Source organism: Amblyomma mixtum, chromosome 5 (assembly GCF_055824585.1).
Source record: "Amblyomma mixtum isolate Tamu chromosome 5, ASM5582458v1, whole genome shotgun sequence".
Taxonomy (NCBI): domain Eukaryota; kingdom Metazoa; phylum Arthropoda; class Arachnida; order Ixodida; family Ixodidae; genus Amblyomma; species Amblyomma mixtum.
Window position 1 is genome coordinate 20,521,257 of NC_143016.1, and position 19,088 is coordinate 20,540,344.

A 19,088-nucleotide genomic window follows, 5' to 3' on the forward strand; every position below is an offset into this window, starting at 1 on the left:
CGCCAAGAAGTACGGGTGTCCACCCCGCCCCGCGGTACCGATTCGCGCACGTGCTGGCACGAATGTCTATTTGTGTTTGTTTTTATTTTGTGGTGGAGAGAGTGCTCTACCTTACGGAAGCTGGAGGGCTGGCCATGCCCTGGATGAACCAATGATGTTAAGGCCGCAACATGATTGGAAGCTACGGAATGTGGGCTAGGCCTTTAGGGCTTTAAAACTGGGCCCCGGAGCTGGAAGCGGGGTTCTGCGCTAAGGTGAGATGCTACGCATCTTCGGCTACGCCGAGTAGGGGCCTCCCCTAGTATTAGCCAGTTCCGCCTTTTGGTTGTTTGTCTTTTTGCCGTTGTATCTAACTTGTATGTTCTGTAAATATTTGTATATAAATATTCAGTTATTCCCTTTTTCATCCCTGCGTGTCAACACATCTTGAGACCGTCTCTGACGGGGCACCCCTGGTGCGAAGAAAGAAGCTTCAGTCTTCCAGTTGGAACAAACCGTCTCTGACGGGGCACCTCTGGTGCGAGGAAGACAGGGAACCTGTGAAACTTTACTATGCCCCTGTCCTGTCGTCGCTTTGCATAACGCGGCTTCGATACGGCTCCCCTTCGCCGGCTGCGCACGTACGAGATATATTCGCTTTCAAGAAGCCTATTTCTTCTATCAGATTTATCTTTTCTTTACGCGAAAAGGTCACTGTGTTCGGATAGGCCGTCAATGAAACGTACGAAGCACCCTCTAGGAGAAATAAAAAAAAAATGAATAAAAGCCAAACTCGGGAGCAGCAAGTGATGTGAGCGCTTCTGGATGAGGCTCTTCACGGTTATATACACAAGGGCGACGCCACAGGTTGGTGCAGCTATCAATTCAGAACACCGGTGCGGAGGTTTCTTTTTGAGCTCTTCTTGATGCAAGCAAATGGAGGGAAAAAACCTAAGACAGTAAGACGTATAGCAGGCTCTTACAGGCTGCGACCCCGAACAGCCGCGTGGATGGAAGGCTACACTGGCGCGGAGACTAAGTGCACGAGGGTCCAAGGAGAAGAGTGGTGCAGACTTCGGCATGTACAGAGCGTATAAACATGCTTCCGTCGCCCCTTCGTTCATCATCCAGTGATGTGATTGGCTGAAGCCATTTTGGAGCAGCTTTTTGGAGCAGCCAAAAGGGAATTTTGGAGCAGGGAAACAAGCTTTTGGAGCAGCTCAAAGCTCATTGCCAAGTGAAAAAATTGACTTTGCGAGAAGTAAAATAGTAAAATAAGGAGTAAACCTTTTGGAACAAGAAGGTGCTGTTCAATAGGATGTTAGGGGCATTTCAATGCGAGCAAAATGCAAAAACACCCGTGTACTCAGATTTAGGTGCATATTAAAGAACCCCAGGTGGTCAAATTCTGGAGTCCCAAACTACGGCGTGCCTCATAATCAGATCGTGGTTTTGGCAATAATTTAATTAAATTAGAGGCAATAGTGAAACATCATATGTTGGCCCAAATAACTAATTTTAAAACTTCAGTGTCATGTAATCTTTTATGCGACCAAGTATAGATCATCCCTGTGTTATAGCCGCCAAGCCCCTATAGGACAGCAGTTATAAATGGACAACAAGGAATTCACTGGAACTTTTATTTAAAAATGACTAGAATGCAGATCACAAGCTTACAGAAAAACAATGAAAAAAACACTATCAATGTTTCGAACTGAATAATAATTATGTACACGACAGCACAACTTTTCGGCTTCTTGGCCTATCAAAAAGAAGTGCACCTATTCTGTGCCTTTTTTCTGTGAGCAACATCATTCAGTCTTTAACTGCAAAATACTGCCTAGTTGGCTGTCTTAGGCGACATTTTGTCAACAGCAGCTGAAAGCCTTGTTTTCCCTTCAGCAACCAAGGCCTGCCCACTTTCAGTATCACCAAAATTCTTCGTCTTTATGCCATTGTTGATGAGCAGCTCTGCATTCACCAGCGTTTTCTTTGCTGTTTCTACTTCCAGCTTGAGGGTTTTGTCAGCATCACTTGGTGTCATCTTGGGCACATTGGCACGCTGCCGTTTGGCAGCCTGCTCTTCTTCAGCTGCCAAACGTTCTCTGTACCTTTTGCTTGCCCCTCGCACTGCTTTCGGAATGTGAAAATACGCGTTTGGAGCAGCTTTGGCGCAGAATAACAAAAATGTAGCAGGATGTAGCAGGTTTTGCCTTTTGGCGCACATCGGCGCAATTGGCGCAGCTATCACATCACTGATCATCGGACCAAGCTCGGGGCTTCTCTGTGAAGGAGCGATGCGGCCCCTGGTCAGCCAAGGTCGTCTACATGCCCACGGTGCCAGTTTTCGGTATTTATGGTTTTTCATAGCTGCTAAGCAGGCTTCACACACATATAAAATGTCCGACTTATGGCGGGACAGCAAACTGTTTAAAACAAAATATACAAGCGTAGCTCGCGCGCTTTGCGAAGCGGAATATGTAAACGTGGTTTTCGTGACAACACCGTGTGCTTCTGTTAAGCCCTTTCTCGTCTTTTCACCGGTGGCCAGTCACGTCAATAACAGGGCAAAATGCATTGAGGGGAAGTCAACTCAGCCAATTATGAAACGGCTTCATACTCGCATGGAGACACTATAGATGTCAATTTTGTGCTGTAATGCTTAACCACGTGCGGCTGCACAGCTGCCAATCATACTAAACTACATACAGAGAGATGTTAGGAAACACAAAGGTCCGGAAAGCAAATTCCACACGCAAACCGAACAAGAAATATATACCGCGGCCTTTTGTATCCAGAACAAAACATTCCCGCGGGACGGCAAATGCACGCATGGTGAATGCAAGAGCGGAGCGGCCCGCTCCATGCGAACGAACGAAGGCGAGCGCCAGCGAGTGCTGCTCATTTGACGCGGAATCAAGGCGCCGCAGGGGGTTCTCTCCTCCCCACATCTCCCTCTCGGCCGCGACCCGACGCTACGTTCTGTCTGCGTCCGTCGCTTCAACGCCACTGTATATAGCCCGCCCCTCGCCCTCCGTTCGGCCTCCCTATCAAGACACGCTAAGAGTTTCCTCAACCTGCGCCGCACGTACTCGCTCAGCTGCGAAGAGGGAACACGCGTGAAAAGGGGAGCGCGCGCCCCGTATTCCCGCGTCAGCGGGTGGTCGCGAGGCGAAAGAACATGCCGCCGGCGTCCCTCGCTTATAACGGCGAGGAATTGGAAATGACACGGCGCGCGGTCGGCGGTGGCAGGCCGCCGTAATTGCTCGCCCACCGGGACGGGGGAGAAGGGGGACAGGCCTGGAAGAAATGGGAGCGCGACTGCGGGGGGCCCGACGGGGAGGCAGAGGAGGGAGGAAGCACGCGGGAGGGCGATGCGGGCGCGTGCGACCGGAGCAATAATGTCCCGGCGCCGTGGGGAAGACATACGGGATGAGGGGAAGGAGAGAACAGCGCCAAAAGAAGTGTAGTAGACAGGAAAGCAGGTTTCGCAGAAAGAGGATAAACAAAGAAAGGAGCAAAAAGCAAAATATAAACAGCAAAAGAACTGTAACACTCGCAAACTGGAGTGAACATGCCGGCCGGTGAGGAGCGTGCGGTAAAATAGGAGAGGCAGCGAGCACATGATGACAAGGCTAGAAGGACTCGTCCTTCTCTGCAAAGGACAATGAATGACAAATAGTCCAAGACGCAGTAAAGTTTGAAACAGACGCGCAGTTACAGGTGCCTGTACTTCTGGCTAAGTGTTTCGAGTCACCTCTCGACCACGCCCCGGGTGCGATAGCAAACGAAAGAAAGAAAGCAATGAGCAACCTAGTTAGAACGAGAGCAAGCAGACAGACCGGGGGATGGAACAATGAGTATCGACCAAACAGGAAGGAGCAGGGAGTATCCGAGACGCGAGGGCGTACTCGGCACAGACGTCCGGCCAAGGAGAAGACGCACGTACTGACAGGCATACGCGCCGACGTGCACGCCTCCCATGCAAATACGCGCGTGCCCGAGCGCACACGCCCAGCACTTTGCGCCCGTGCGCGCGCATCCGCCGCAGCCGCAAAGACGCGGCGCGTGCCTGCCATCTTCCATCACCCGACAGCCTCGGCGCTCTCCGGAGGACGCTCCTGGGTGGGCGCGCTGTTTGTTCTGTGCGGCCGTCCTTCCTTGCGTTCCCGCATTCGACGCGGACAAAACGCACCGGAGAATGGCCTCCCCCGAGGGAAAAGAATGGAAGAAATGAAGGAGGAGCGCGTGCCTCATCCGGCCCGCTTCTCATCCCTGCGATTGTTGCACGCTGGAACGGCAGGTTTTCGCACTTGCTTTTTGTCCGCGCCTGCCTGCTGGCCTCACCGCGCATCCTGTTCGGCCCTCTTTAACCTTTCGCTCTGCTCGCTAATCCACGCAACCCTCCACTGAGCGTAACCGATTGCGGCTGGCAGTTGGACCAGTTTGGGGATAACGTGAAATATGCAGGGGCGCGTTCGTCGTAAGCGAAGTGGGGCTCTAAATGTGTGGGTTGTTAAGTATGGTGACGCATCCTGCCCTTGGGACATACGCAGGCGTCACAGGGCAACCACGGGGCTGCGTTTCTCTGTAAGTCACCTGGTATGCGTTCTGTCAGGGGTGTGCCGCGCTTATTGGAAGGTTAGAGACGCGCGGTGCTATATACTAGAGTTAAATTTGCGCACCCTGTTCGCGGAAAACTTGCCCTAGCCGGCGCACTGACTGCATTAACACTGTCTGACAAAGCAATAAATAATAATAAATCCACTGCAAGTACAACTCATTACAGCTGGTTCCAGGTAGTTATAGAGAGTTGGTCAGGGAACTCAACGGCACCTTCGCGAAGACGAAGTGACAGTGCTCAGACGGCCGCACGAGTGATACAGCTGTTGTGCGGGACATCCCTTTTAGGAATAAGTTAATAAAAAAAGTTCTACCGCGATCCGGTCGGTTGAACGCGTTAGCAGCCAAAAGTTCGTTATATCCGAGGTTGCCGCACCAACGTTGGTTTGGTTTGGTTTATTGGGGTTTAACGTCCCAAAGCAACTGAGGCTATGAGAGACGCCGTAGTGAAGGGCTCCGGAAATTTCGACCACCTGGGGTTCTTTAACGTGCACTGACATCGCACAGTACACGGGCCTCTAGAATTTCGCCTTCATCGAAATTCAGCCGCCGCGGCCGGGATCGAACCCGCGTCTTTCGGGACAGCAGCCGAGCGCCGTAACCGCTAAGCCACCGCGGCGGGACGCACCAACGTTGGTTATAGCCAAATCTTCCTTATATCCGAGGTCAACGCACGAAGTCTGTTATATCCTAGGTGGCATACTTAAGTTCGTTATATCCGAGGTAAACACCCGAAAGTTCGATATACACTAAGGTTCGTTATATCCGATGCTAACACAGCACCGTGGCAGGGCGGTCGCTATTTCCGCAAGCACAGAGCCTTCTAATGCTAACGCATAAATAAGAAACCTACTCTGAGACCTCACGCCCCCTCATTTCTTTAAAGTCAGTGTTCTCGTCGTGTCACAAATGTGCACATTATTCTCAGGAGAAAAACTAAGCAGGATTCATAGAAAGAGCAGACTTCATCATAGTGCTAAGTTAGCAAATTCGTATGCATCCGCGGTACGTGCAACCAGAAGTCACGGCAAAGACAAGGACTGTCATCACTGGCTTCTCAGGCAAAAGTTGCGGAGATATACGACATCACCAGATCAATCTGCAATGCTGTCACCCTTCGAGAAACCTACGAGTGCGCATCATTGACACGGCGTTACTTGCGGCTATGTAAAAGGGTGCACAGGAATCCATGTACGCGATTGTGCGTTTGATCCCCAAGAATTCCAGAGCGGGTCTCAAAAGGCCGGCTCAGATGCATCCTGCGGAACGTCATATCGTCGTCGAAGCGCCGAGGGGAACGGAAGACATTCGCCGGATGGTACTGCGACCCAGCAACAAGAAAAAAAAAAACAAGACAAAAAAACTCACGGCAGGAAATCCAACGCTACCACATATTCGGAACGGCTTCGACGGAGAGCATCCAGACGCCCGTCAACGTATCGTCAACACAGAACGAGCGACGCGAATATCTTCGCGGCGGAACGACAAGGTCCAATTCGGCGGCGCGGAGTCTCTCAGTGAGCCCCAGGGATTCCGAAGTGGGCCTCCGCCAGATCCACATTCATTCTCGGCGCACGACGTACACACGCGAGACCGCTCGTATATAAACACGTCTCCCTCTCGGACGATTCATGCCCACGGACATAATATACACGTACTGTACACACGCGTGCGACAGTGTAGTATATGGCCTACGTACCCGCGTCGCCCGGACGGGATAGCATGTTGGGCGCCGATTCCGCTGCTGTTGGCCGCGACAACGCCGCTCCTCTTTCCTCCAGCGCCGCGGGTCAGAAGTAGTCACGAGCGCTCACGCACACACGCGCGCACACACTGGGAGCCGATGCAGAAGCAGCGAGGCGCCACAAGTCTCCGTCAGCGCCGAATATCGCGCGTGCACTGACGCTGAAGCGGACGGCCGGGGAGCAGCGCTGGATGAGAGAGGGGGAGGAGGAGGAAGTAGCAGGGGAAGGAGTGGGATCGTCGCCGAGCCCCCGGGTAGCAAGAGCCGCGGCGGCAGTCAATGACCGCACAGCAGGCGACGGCGCTTGTTTCCGCCGCGGGTCCCAGAAAGAAACCCGGCACCGAACGCGGCTCTGACGAAAGCCACACCACCGCACCCGCCGCTGCGAAGCCGAGTCAGTCAGTCAAAGGGGGGATGCCCCGGGCGGCGCGATCTGGGGACGACCGGGATGGGTATGGTGGTAGAGCAGCAGCAGCCCGACCGAACGCCCACCGTCACCCCTTCTTCGTGCGCGCGCTCGTCTCCGGGCCTCCTCCCTCTCTCCGAGGGTCCGCGTCTCCTTTTGGAACCCGTTACGCCGGGTCCGCGCTGGTTTATTTATCGGAGACCTCGCGATGACGACGGAGCAGGAGCCGAAGAGCGATTTCCAGCGGACCTAGCCCCGGTCTGTTGCTCTCTCTCTCTCTCTCTCTCCGCCCTTTTTCGGCGAGGATGAGGCAGCAGCGGGCATCTCGGCGGCGACGCGTAGACGACGAGCAGGAACCGGCGGCCGGTGGCGTAGACAGAGGAGGGGGCGACCGCGATGTTATACTCCGTCGGTCCCGGGGAAGGGCAGGGTGGCGGCAGCTCCCCCACTCCCTCCATCTTTCCTTACTGAGCCGCCGCCGAAGACGGTGCCCTTGAACTCGGCAGCGGCATGCACCGCTCCGAGTGATGCTGCTGCTGCTACTGCTCCTGCCTTTCTGCCCCTGTCCTGTTCGTCTTCTCGCGGGGAGCGCAGAAGAGAAGCACCTTCATAGCACACGGGGTCAGTGTGTGTGCGTGCGTGTGATCTCTGTGATTCGGAAGACGACGACACGGAGGAGAACAGCGGGGAGGGGAGGAGGATGCGCGGAGAGATTACGGTCGGGAGCGGTTTGGCAGCCTCTTCTTGGCAGTCTGCGCGCGCATTATTATTCGGGTCAGTGGCGATGGTGCGAAGAGCCCGACAGATCGCAAAAAATATACATATATATATATAACAGCGGAGTGCGAACGAGGAAGACTGGGGAGTAAACTATATATAAACGAAAAGAAGACATCGCAATCACCACACGCCACGGCACGCGCGTGCGCCAACATTATAGCGCGCGTGCCTTACTTCTTTGTGTCTTTGTTTGGTTCTCTACACGCAGACCGACCATCCTTCCTCTCCGAGACGGCAGCTTGTGGAGTGCTGAGCCACGTACTCCTCAGCAGGAGAGAGAGCCCGATACCGATCTCCGATATCGGGATTGACGGATGCGAGAAGAACGTGCCAGCGTCCCAGTGCGTGCCCGATAAATGAGAGGAAGAGCAGGGGGAGAGGGAAGTGTGCTACGATGTGATTAACAGATTGGCGGCCTGCAGCCCGCGCTGGACGATACACAAGAGTGCGTGCGAGCTCACGCGTGCGATTTCGATTTGGAACCCCGCGCGAGCTCCACCGGTTTTGCAGCGAGGCCCTAAATCTAGGGAAGAAAAAAACAACATTGCAACAGTATAACAATGCAGGTCGAGTGAAAAGGGGGCCAGCCCCAACTCGTTCGTGACTGCGACCGCGAAGAAGGGACCGACTGCACGCAGTGAGGGATGCTGATGCAGCCAGCCGAAGGGGCGGCAACAATCGATGGGACGGAAAAGCGCGCGTGGCGAAGCTTGCGTTCGGTGGGAAGGCCAGCGCCGTTAGACTTGCACGACTCATTGCACAGAAGTTTGGTTGTGGTGGAGCCTTGGAATATTCATACCGTCTATGCATCGCGGATGAGAAGCCGGAATAGGTGGATGCGGGCTTAGCAGCGGCTTCTATCTCCAGACAGCACGAAGAATACGTGCTCAAACGCGACTATATTTCGCGAGGCAAAACGTGCCTCCTCTCCCTGTCGCTGCCTGCGCAGCTGACGTGTGACCGCACACCACACTTTGTCGGAACACATCAGCTCGGATTATAGTATATTACAAATTAAAAAAAAAAAGGTAGTTGGCAACACTGAGCCAAGGTACACGGCGTCCTGTACTATTCCGCTGGCCAATCACAAGAGTGAACGATAACAGCTTTTTAATGTTTGTTTATAAAAATTAAGCCAGGTACCAAAGCTTAACAGCTTATAATTTTTCTCGTGATTAGCTTCTTGTTTAGTTTATTTAGTTTATGTGGCTTACTGTCCCAAAGCTATTCAAGCTACGGGGGACGCCGTAGTGGAGGGCTATGAATAATTTCGACCACCTTGGGATCTTAACGTGCACTGACATGGCACAGCACACGGGCCTCTAGCGTTTCGCTTGCATCGAACTGCGACCTCCGCAGCCGGGATCGAAGCCGCGTCTTTCGGGTCAGCAGCTGAGCACCATACCGACTGAACGGCTACTTCTTGTTTAGGTAACAAGAAACGTTTTAACAACGGACAAATTTTTTGTCGTGGAGGAATTCTGTGCAGCGGTTGTGAATGTGGGCGGAGCTTCACTGCAGACTTCAGTTGTATCCGACTATAACTCAGTGAGCATATAAAATTTTAACTTTTCTTGGTTAGGATTAACTTGTCGAAAAAGATACCCTGACACCAACAGGAGGACGCCGTAGCCAAGCACAACGAGAGAGAACTCCTCGTCCTCTTGCTCGTGGAAAAGCGCAGCTATTACCTTCTATTTACATTTTTATATTTTTTACCCAAGATGCCACATACAGATTCCAGCTATTTGCACTGTATTTCTGTTCTCCTTTTTTTATATACACAGCGTATCCTGATTCCATTTCATTCACCTTGTATCACACATAGTTAAGTAAACATTGTACTGGCGCTTTTTGGCCTTAGTCGCCCTTGCGCCCCTAAACCCGCAACTAGTAATAATACTAATACTAACAATAATAATAATAAATATCCGACTAAAGTGGTTTACACATGGCTCAATTATTGAAATTATCGAATTGTGGCAAAACTTTGTCATTCCTGCTTTAATAAACGATTAGAGCAGCCAAGCAAAACACCTCTCCGCGGCCTCAAGGCGCTCGTGGTCAACATTTTGCGGGCGCGCGCAGTGTGCTTGCCCCCAACGCGCGAGAGAACTGGAAGCCTTCTTGGCACGCCTCCACGGCCGGCCAGCCATTGTCCGACAGCGGCGTTATTTCGGGCCCCGCGATACACTAGCCACGCTCGGAATAGCTGACCGCTGCGGGGGTTTTCGGCAAACGAGCGCTCTGGACTGAGCCCCTTGGCAAAAGTCATCGACCAACAATGTGTGCTGGCACCGCTACACATAGCCACCACTCTCTACACGCTGTTAACCATCCGTTGTCGTTCGCTTTCTGTGAGCGCAGAGTTGAAGTTTGAGATGTCGACATTCACGACAACATTTATTCGTGAAATAGAGCTTTTTTAACACGAAACTCTTATTTTCCCTCTCTCTCTCTCCTCTTCACAGCTCTGCAAGGTAATTCAATACATGGTTAGGTGGATTACATTACTTTGGGCTCTGGATTTGCTTTGCTAATCGCTTTAGCTTCGCAAGCGGCACGACCAGAACCAACTCTTGCCAACCGGAGAGGATCACGGAACATACAAAGGGAACCGCTACGCTGGTATAGAGCCCTGCAGCCCACGCTCGCCACCCCGTGGCAACGACAATAGAAATGCCAGCGTGTGCTCGCTGCGCACACACGGAGGAAGTGTAACCGGGCGCCATACGAAGCACTCGCCGAATTGCCAACGCTTGCGTCACTCCGCGTTGCGCCCAAGAGGGCCAGAGGTTTCCAAGTGCCCGGTGCACCGACGACACAAAGGCAGCCAAACCGCGCGAGCGCGCATGCAGCGGCTTTTTTTCTTCTTTCACGCCGCAAAAGAGAACGAAAGTAAACAGGCACGTGCGGCGAGCCTCACAGGCGCGGACCCGCGACCGAAGCACGCGCAGGCGAGAGTGTGGGCGAGAGGACTATCAAATTCGACGCTGAGCCACCGGCCAGCAAGAGGCGCTCAAACAAAGCTTCATCATCAAAAAGAGTCTCGCATGGAGTCGCTCGCCGCAGCCTTCGCCAAAGGGAGAGCGCGTCCTTCGTTAGATTATTGCGCCCGGGGCAGAGCGGCCGGCGCGGCGTTTCAAAAGCGGCGAGAGCCCTGCGCCATCCTCGCGCCGGCGAGCTGGCGTTATGGCGACAGACAATTACCATAAAAGCCGTCGCCGTCGGTGGCGCGCCGTATATATCTGCTCTAACTGCCCGTTACGATAACAGCGCCGTATAAGTTCGGAGTCGCTCGTGCGCCCATCATTGGGCTAACGGTCGATCGAACGGCCTGCGAGGGATAAGCGGAGGGAGGTTCACTGAAGGGCAGAAAGGGCCGCTCGAAGCCCGTTATCAGCGCAGCCGAGGCCGCAGAAGCGCTGCGCAACAACGACGCTAGGCGGAGCCCTTTAATTTCCGGGCGGGCTGTTGTCCAGCGGCGGCGACAGCGGCGCCAGCCTGTGGACACCGCCTTGGACCTGGACCCCGGCTTGAACCCCTCAGAAAGAGGCATCGGAGAGGGATGTGCGAGAGGCAACGCACACGAAAAGACGCAACAGTACACGGAAGACAATGGCTCAACCCCTTTATCTTGGTCACCCCCCGCGGTGAGCGTTTTTTTTTTTTGCGGACGCTTATCATCAGGGTTTAAACTACCAGTGAGCCGTCGTTTATAGTGTCCTCTTAACGACGCGCTTAAAGCTTACAGCGATGTTGGAACATCGCGGTAAGCTTTAAGCTATTCCTCCCTGAACTAAAAAAATTACTGCTCCTCATAGGTTAGGTAACTGGAGAAAAAAGGGTGAACCCGCAAGGGATGCCCGTGATGTTTCTCCGATGTCCATTGTGTACGTTACCGTCGTTTATAAGACATTCTAGCATCACATACCACGTGCACTTCAGTTACTACGCGTCCTATGCACTGCTCAGCATCCGATGTACCCGGAGTCAGTTCTAAGTGCAGCATGTACATAGTTTTTCTGCATCCCTCCACAACGAAGCAATCAAGTTCCAGTGGTCCCCATCCGGTAGTGGGCCGACAGGACACAGTTCACACTTCCTTGGGCACCACGCTCACGGCCGCACCGCGTACAGTTCGGGAGCCCTCGGCTCAACCTTGCCTCTGTTTGCGCGTTTTCCGGTCCCCGAAGCCCATCGACCTCCTCTCAGCTGGCGACCCGAAGCCGACGCTGCCAAGAGCGACCGTCAACGACGAAATAAGTGGAAAGTAACGGCGCTTTCAAGGCCTGCCGATGAAACGAAGCCTGAACGGAAGGGCGCCTGAGCGGGCGGCTGATGGAGCCTTTTTTCGGCCCAGCATGCCATTGACACTGGCGCAGGCGCGCAGCCTCCGACAGAGAACGGCGCGTTCGCAATGAACTCTTTTCAGCGTTCATGACAACGAGACGGCCCTGACTCCGCCGCAGTACCCGCTCAAGCAAACGGCCGCCGTACCAGAACGGCGCCGCAACCGCGAAGTTTGTTGGGGAACAGGATTGTACGCCGAAGGAGCGGCGGTCATGACCGGTGCAAGGGAATAAGATCGGGCAACTAAAGTTCTCATAAAAAGAGGTAGGTTTTTAACGTAGCTAAACCGAGTAGACGTGCGAAAGCACCCCTTTCTTGAAAGGTGCGAAAGCGAGAAACGCACACTCTCTCCCATTGGCTACAGCTTGCCCGACGCTCCTCCGAACTAAGCCTAGCTTACCCGAGTTACTCCGAGGCTTCACAGAAGATCTTTAGTTGGAACCATGTTAAGTAGCGCCTTCGCACTAAAAGAACGCATTGATAAATTATGCTTCCCTCCACCACGCGAAGCACGTAATGATCGCTTCATTTAGAAAATTATCACTGTTTTGCCCCTCCATTGGTCCAGCGCTCAACTACATTGCGGCAGCGTAGTACAGACTACGTCATCAGCCTAGATTTTAACTTAAGCGACACACTTCTCAAAGCGACCTATCCTAATGACGTACCCCCTACATTCGCAACGTGCTCCTTGCAGTTTGTAGCCTCTGGAAAGGCAACGATGTACAGACAACCGGAGCAAAGAGATTAGACACCAGCGGAATACGTTCGCGTGGAGGCGAGTGCTCAGGATGTAGCAGAACACCAATGCAGAGAAACGACAGCCGTCCACAACTGAAAGATGAAGACAGACATGTTTCATAGCCAACGGTTTTCGAGCCTTCATTGGAGGTAGACAGGTGTCTAAATAACGCTACAGCTGCAGCGTCGCTCTATTTGAAGATGAAATACACGCGCACACAAAGTGAACAAAACCACTGCAGGTATGGTAAAGGTCGATATCTTCACTGCGGGGGCATTTATTTCATTAAATATATAGGTGTTCTCTCTTTCAACGAGCGGACGATGGCTTCTCGGTGCCTCTGTCTCAACAACGTCCGATGGCAGGTCGGATTCCGCGAGAACAGCATTTGCAGTAAACCAACCTGGTGCTCGTTTAAACTCCGCGGTTCCAGGCATGTTTGCGTAGCACTTCACCCTTTGGGAGCACAGTGCTTCCAGCCTTTATTTCAGGTCTTTGTGCGTGCTGTTTAACCGGACAAGCTCAGAACATGCGTTTGCTTCAGAACATCCAAGCAAACCAACAAAACAAAGAAAGCTGAACCAGTAGACATTCCAACGAGAAGCTTAGCAAAATGACGACTTTTTGTTCCTTTTCAAAAAATCAAGCTCTTTCCTGAACAAAGGTAACAAAGGCCCGAAGCGCGCGCCACGGGCCATCGAGGGCGAGTCGGAGAACGGTCACCTGCGGCTCAGTCGAACGGCGCACGACGGGCTACAAAAGTTGACCTCGCGAACTGCGCCACCGTCGTGACGGCGGCGACCCCTGTGAGCGGACGCGAGCTCGTGTCTTTTCAGCGGCGGTTCTTCGTCAAGCGACGTCTCACGAAATTTGGGTGGCCGATAGCCATGGGCGACGATGGATGGAGGGGGCGTCGTACAAGAACAAAAAGGGGTCGGACATATCTTGCGAATGGAGAGAACGGCGACGCGGTACAAAAGAAAGAGACGAGGACATAACAGAGAGGGGGGTTGTTCTTGCGAACCCCAAAAACCGACTTTTCGCGGAAATAAGTACATCTGCAAAGAAACTAAGGAACGTTGTTCGAGCCGGTGTCAAAGGGGAAAGCCTAGGCAAAAGTCGAACTCACCGCTTAAGGCGTTCGCTTTGGGCCGCTGTGCTAGAATTTCCAGTTGGGGAAGGTTGTGTGTGTGTGTGTCTGGTGTGGGGGGCATGACCTTCCTTGAAAAGGAGACTGTCTATGGCGTTCCCCGCAAACAAAGCAAAAGACTCGCCTCTGCCCCCCTTCTTTTTACATTCAAGCGCCCCCAAAGAAATGTCTATTGGTCGGGACGTCACGAGGGGTACGCAGTCTTACATTACCTGAGCATTACAAAGTCGTTCTCATTTCGCAATAAGTGAGCGTAATGCCCAGTCATACGCCCAAGGAAAGGCTGCCTTTTTTGCTCATACTGGCGCTTCGAATGTATCGCAGTACACCTGCTCGGGCCAAGGGGATCATATCACTCAGCATAAGGATAGAATTTATCATATAAGGCCAGGGACGTCTCTTTAGTGGAATACAGGTACGCCTCTTTTGGAACTTCAAGCATTCGGCATTCGAGAAAGGCTTCTTAAGAAGCCGCACGAATCACTCCCAAATATCAGCTATTTTGCGCAAACCTTCGAATATTTGAAGTGTATGAATCGCTAAATGCGTAAAAACTGAATATCTTCGAATATAGAACTAAATATTTCGCAACAACACCTTAGTTTTGCCGACAGACTGCGTAACTGACGCGTTACGCAATGATCGCAAGGTTACGCAATGATCATTAAAAGTGCTGGGCCGCCTCCCAACGTTCCTTTTAACGCGGGATTGCGTATTCGCTGCTAACGAGACGTAAGAGCACTGTTTCATGCTCCTGTTCTATCTTCAATATATGAGCACTGGCTAGTCTTTACGCCGGCACGAATGACAGGACATATATAGACGGCATGTTCAAGATCAGCAGAAGCCACACGGAACTAATAAGCGCGGCTTGCCGCTGAGCTGAATTTCGTACGTTGGTTAATTATGACCTATTGGTAATGGCAAGCTATGATGCGAGAAAGACCGGCCGCGATACTTAAAAACTCGCAGCAAGACCGGAATATGCGCAGTGTAGTATGTATATCAAGTTACGTACGAACCATAAAGCGACCTATAAGAGCCTTCCAGCCCTCAAATGCACACTGAAATGTGGATGGGATTTCTGGCGCGGGATCGTCTCCGAACGTGGCGATTTTTTTTTTTTTACGTGCGCTGACACTCCGTGTCCATATGCGCGCGAGTGATGAGAGGAGGTGGGTTCGCGCGTCCTCCTCCCAAGAAGGGGGCCACTGGCGTTTCCGGGCCAAGGGCCGTGACTCCCCGCAGCGCGAGACAGGAGCGGGTCGCGGCTCGTTTGGGCCCAGACAGACGGAGTGACAGGCAGCCGTTCCACCGCCCAAGCGAGACGCCAGCGACGGCAACAGCAGCAGCAAGCGCCACGCAACGCGCGGACCCCCTGCTCGAAGAAGTGGAGGAGGCCGCGGCGATAGCGAGCAGCCTCCGCGACGGTCGCTTCTATTTCGGGAAATCGCAGCCCACAGATCGCCAAGTAGGCACGCCCTGCCTTTCTCCGGTGTAGTGCAACCCACCGTCCCTCCCTTGCTACGTGCGTCGCATCAACGCCAGCCGCTGTCGCACGGCTGCTCTCCTCGATACTTTGCCTGCCTCCGCAGCAATGACGCCGCTACTGCTGCTGCGGGTAGATTCAGCGCCGGCTCCCGCGCTTCTTTCGAGGCGGCTCCTGCTCAAGTGAGGCGCCCGTGACCTGTCCCGTCACGTGCAGGCGAGGAGGCAGACGTCAAGGACAGGCGCAGCCAGCCAGCCGTTCACGCCGGCGCTGCGCTGTAGCGATGCGTGTTTCGCTCGTGCCGGAGCTTTGTTTGCTTTTGAGCGCGCCTCTGTGTGGAGGCTGTTCCCGTTATACCGTCGCCTCGCGCCGGCTTTGACGCTGCCGCGTACAAGGGAATGCACGGCCCGTACACTGCATGTGCACGCGAGCGCGCGTGATACGCGGTGGCGCGACGTACGCCGCCCTCCCGCAGAACCTGCGTTGACCCTTCTTCGTTTTATCTTCGGCGATAGTGCTGCGTGGCTAACGCGTGTATTCGCGAAAGAGCGCTTCTCAGGGTGTCTCCTTGTTTTCCTGTGGCTGTTAAGCGTGCGACCGTGTGCGCTTGTTTATTGTTTCAGAGGCGGCAGGGTTCTCGCAGCGTAGGGTTACATTAATGAGCATGACGCCATTTTTCTTTTTTTCTGTGCTTTGTTTTCAAAGAAGCAGTGAGTTATCTCACTCCAAAGTTATTCGCAAAATCTCATTAAGCAAGTACGTATACGCAAATGGGCCACAACCAGTGCGAGACAAAATCTCCATTGCTTTGCACTAACCTTACATGAAACTATACATTGCACAACTCTTCTTCAAATTTTAAGATGCGGTTAATCATGAGAATTTCCTAGATGACAAATTCTGATGATAACCAGTCGCGATGAGTAGACGGAGGAGTGTAGCCATTGTACAATTCACATTTACATCACAATCATCAGCCTGACTACGCCCACTGCAGGGCAAAGGCCTCTCCCATATCCCTCCAACTAACCCTGTCCTGGGCCAGCTGCTCGCGTTTACAACCCCACTGTTAAACATATCTTGAGAAATGGTGATACTACCGTATACGTACCGCACCGTACCGTATACAGGCCTCGGATAAAGTCACGGATGTTTATTACAACATCGATTGTTGATACAGATCCTTCGATGGGGTGCGCAATGATAATGGAAACCTTCCAGAGATGCAACGCTGGCACGCTACAGGATCTGCCGTCGCATGCACTGTGCGTGCACTTCCCGGTTTGCAGGGACGGTGCCGACGCCCGATCCTCTTCCTCCTCTCCCGCCGCGTCTCTCGTGCATCTGGTTTGCACGTGCAGCGAGGAGGATGCAGAGGAGGACGGCGCCTGTCGGCGACGCGCCGTCGAGCATGCTAAATCGATTCGGGGGCACACAGGCGCCCACGGAAGTCGCCGCTCCAAATAGACAGGAGCGCCCACAACACATTGCCTCCGCCTCTGGCAACCTATTCACCCAGAGGCGTCACACTCCACGACAGGAAGCGTATACGCGTGGCACGCCGCTTTCTCTCCGCTTCTCTCTCTGAATTCCTCTTTGTTAGCTGCTTTCTGCTTCCAGTTGTGAGGCCTTCTGTCTGTCCTCGAGTGCCTTGCTCTCCGGTTCTTCTGAGAACGGGAACCCCCGGTGCTGCATTCTGTTGCCGCGCATCTCCGCTTCAAGACGCTTATTTTCACGTCGCACGTGTTCCGAAAGTTAGCTGAAGTCCGCCTCTCTTATCCACGGATCCTTTCACCGAAAGACAGCGCATGCGCGGCGTACAGTTGGGCGCATTTCGACAACTTTCCATTTCCGAGGAATAATGAGAGATAGGGAACGCATAACGGGCGGAAGGAGAGCGTCATAACAGAGAGCCAAAGAGCAGAGCCATCTCGTCACCAGGCGCCGTTAATCAGCGCGATTCCAGCTAAAGTCAGCGTCCGCGGGGCATGCGCGGGCTTCGACAAGTTTCGAAGGAGAAAGAACTACATAACTCTCTTGCTTTTTATTTGTTAATTTGGTACTGTTTCTTTTTTTGTGGGGAGAGGCGGGGAGGGGGGGGGGGGGGGGGGGGCTGCTACTACTGTCCGCGCGGTACGTCTTCACATTAGCTGCAAGAAAACCTCGCTACGCACATTCACGCCGGGTTTCGCGCAACAGCCGCAGCGAATCTTCTTCGAGACCCTCGCCATAAAGTGTACAGCCTTGTCAGAAGGGCAGGAAGCCACCAGCCACCATCAGCCGAATTAAACCTATAGAAGGACAAATGCCTTCCTATACGCTTTCATGCTTCAACCTGCCATTCACTATCGCTTCTCCTCCCTTCTATTGGTATACCTGCTCGAAGGCGCCACCTGTTACTGCTTCCATGCATCACACGCCCCGCCCGAAACCACTTGCTTCGTCTCAGTCTGGATCAGCTACAGACTATGTCGTCAACTGGCGTATGTCCTTTGCTGCGTGCTTTACTGCTCCCTCACCTTCAACCACTCGCACGTACTGTACCAAGTCGCCCGAAGCACGGAACCAGAGTGCAAAGCTGTAAAGCCATCCCGGATATAAAGCAAATTTGGGTTTTAGAACAGATTTTATACTCCCTGCATCTTGTTCTCAGGACAGGTTTTCCCATCGCTTTGCTCTAAATGCTTTAATACCTCGCCAATCGGTCGCAATACAGCTACAAAGACGAACACGCGAGCTTAATCGGGACAGCTCGGGAAGTAAGTGTATACATATAGTGGCAGGGGAGACTACGCGAAAAGTGGTAGAGGAAACAGACACAATATCAATAGCGACTCACACAGATGAATCTCTGTCGCGAAACGACAGGGATGATTAGGCGCGCTCGACAGTGTCGTGCAACGCACGATGCACGACAGTGCATACGTACATCCATGCCTCCACCACCTCGCTCTCTCCTAAAGTACACCAAGTACAGCAAAAGCTCATCTCCGCCGCACAGAAAGCTCCGTTCTACCAACGGAGAAGTAAGGAACGGCGCCATTACGGACGCTACGCACGCGATGAGCGCAATATGTAGTGTATACGGTTGTTTAAAGACAGCGAAGAGCGGGAATGCGAAACGGCTCTCTCCCCAGTAGAGGGGCGTCGCCATTAATTACGACCACCCTGAATCTGCAATCATGTTTATCAACTGACGGGCAAGAGTAGAGTGCCGTGCAAAGCACGAGACGGAAGAGCCCCAAGAGAAGCCGGGGAGGGGCGGGGGGCGAAGGTGCTCGCCCACAGAGGTAGGCATGAAATTAAATATATATATATATATATATCGCTCGAGGGGGCGGCGTTCCTCAGCGTACGCGCCCCGCAACCCCGGAGTGGAAAGAGGGGCCTGTGTCAGTCTTCCCTCGGCATCTTGGGCAAACGGGTTGTGCGCCGTACGCGCGCTGCAGTGCGGCCACCGATAGCACGACGCGGACAGAAATTGGAACACTGCAGCGAAGAACGCTGAAGCGCTACTTGATTTCCTGATGTTTCGCCGTTCTCATTTTTCTGTTTAGAGTAAAGGTGGTGATGCCACTGATAACGTAAGATTACTATCATCAGAGATTCTATCACCGCGTCTTCTAGACTAAACAAAGTAGCAGCAGAGGCTGAACAAAGTATGCGACCAGGCGGCAAGGCAGCTCTTGTTTCGGTCCTCATCGAGAACATATTAAGTGGAAGCCGGTGGACGACGCAGCTACTGCCAAAGACGCTGCCCAGGAGAACAACAATGCGGTCGGTCGCTGCGCAACGGTGTCAGCGCGGACTCACCGCGCCGTC

The 19,088-nt window shown here is 53.1% G+C and overlaps 1 protein-coding gene across 4 annotated transcripts in view; it reads right to left on the bottom strand.

Moving 5' to 3' along the window:
* Nucleotides 1-19,088, bottom strand: part of LOC149341461 (uncharacterized) — a 142,179-nt gene that overhangs the window by 30,621 nt on the left and 92,470 nt on the right. Inside the window, exon 1 of one of the 4 annotated variants that reach the window (XM_089543565.1) lies at nucleotides 6,302-6,480. The exons of the other annotated variants lie outside the window; for them this stretch is intronic. Within the exon in view, the coding sequence (XP_089399691.1) occupies nucleotides 6,302-6,326 (25 nt within the window). The 5' untranslated portion in view covers nucleotides 6,327-6,480. Of the gene's footprint in view, nucleotides 1-6,301; nucleotides 6,481-19,088 lie in introns of those variants that run through there. 4 annotated transcript variants of the gene reach the window in all.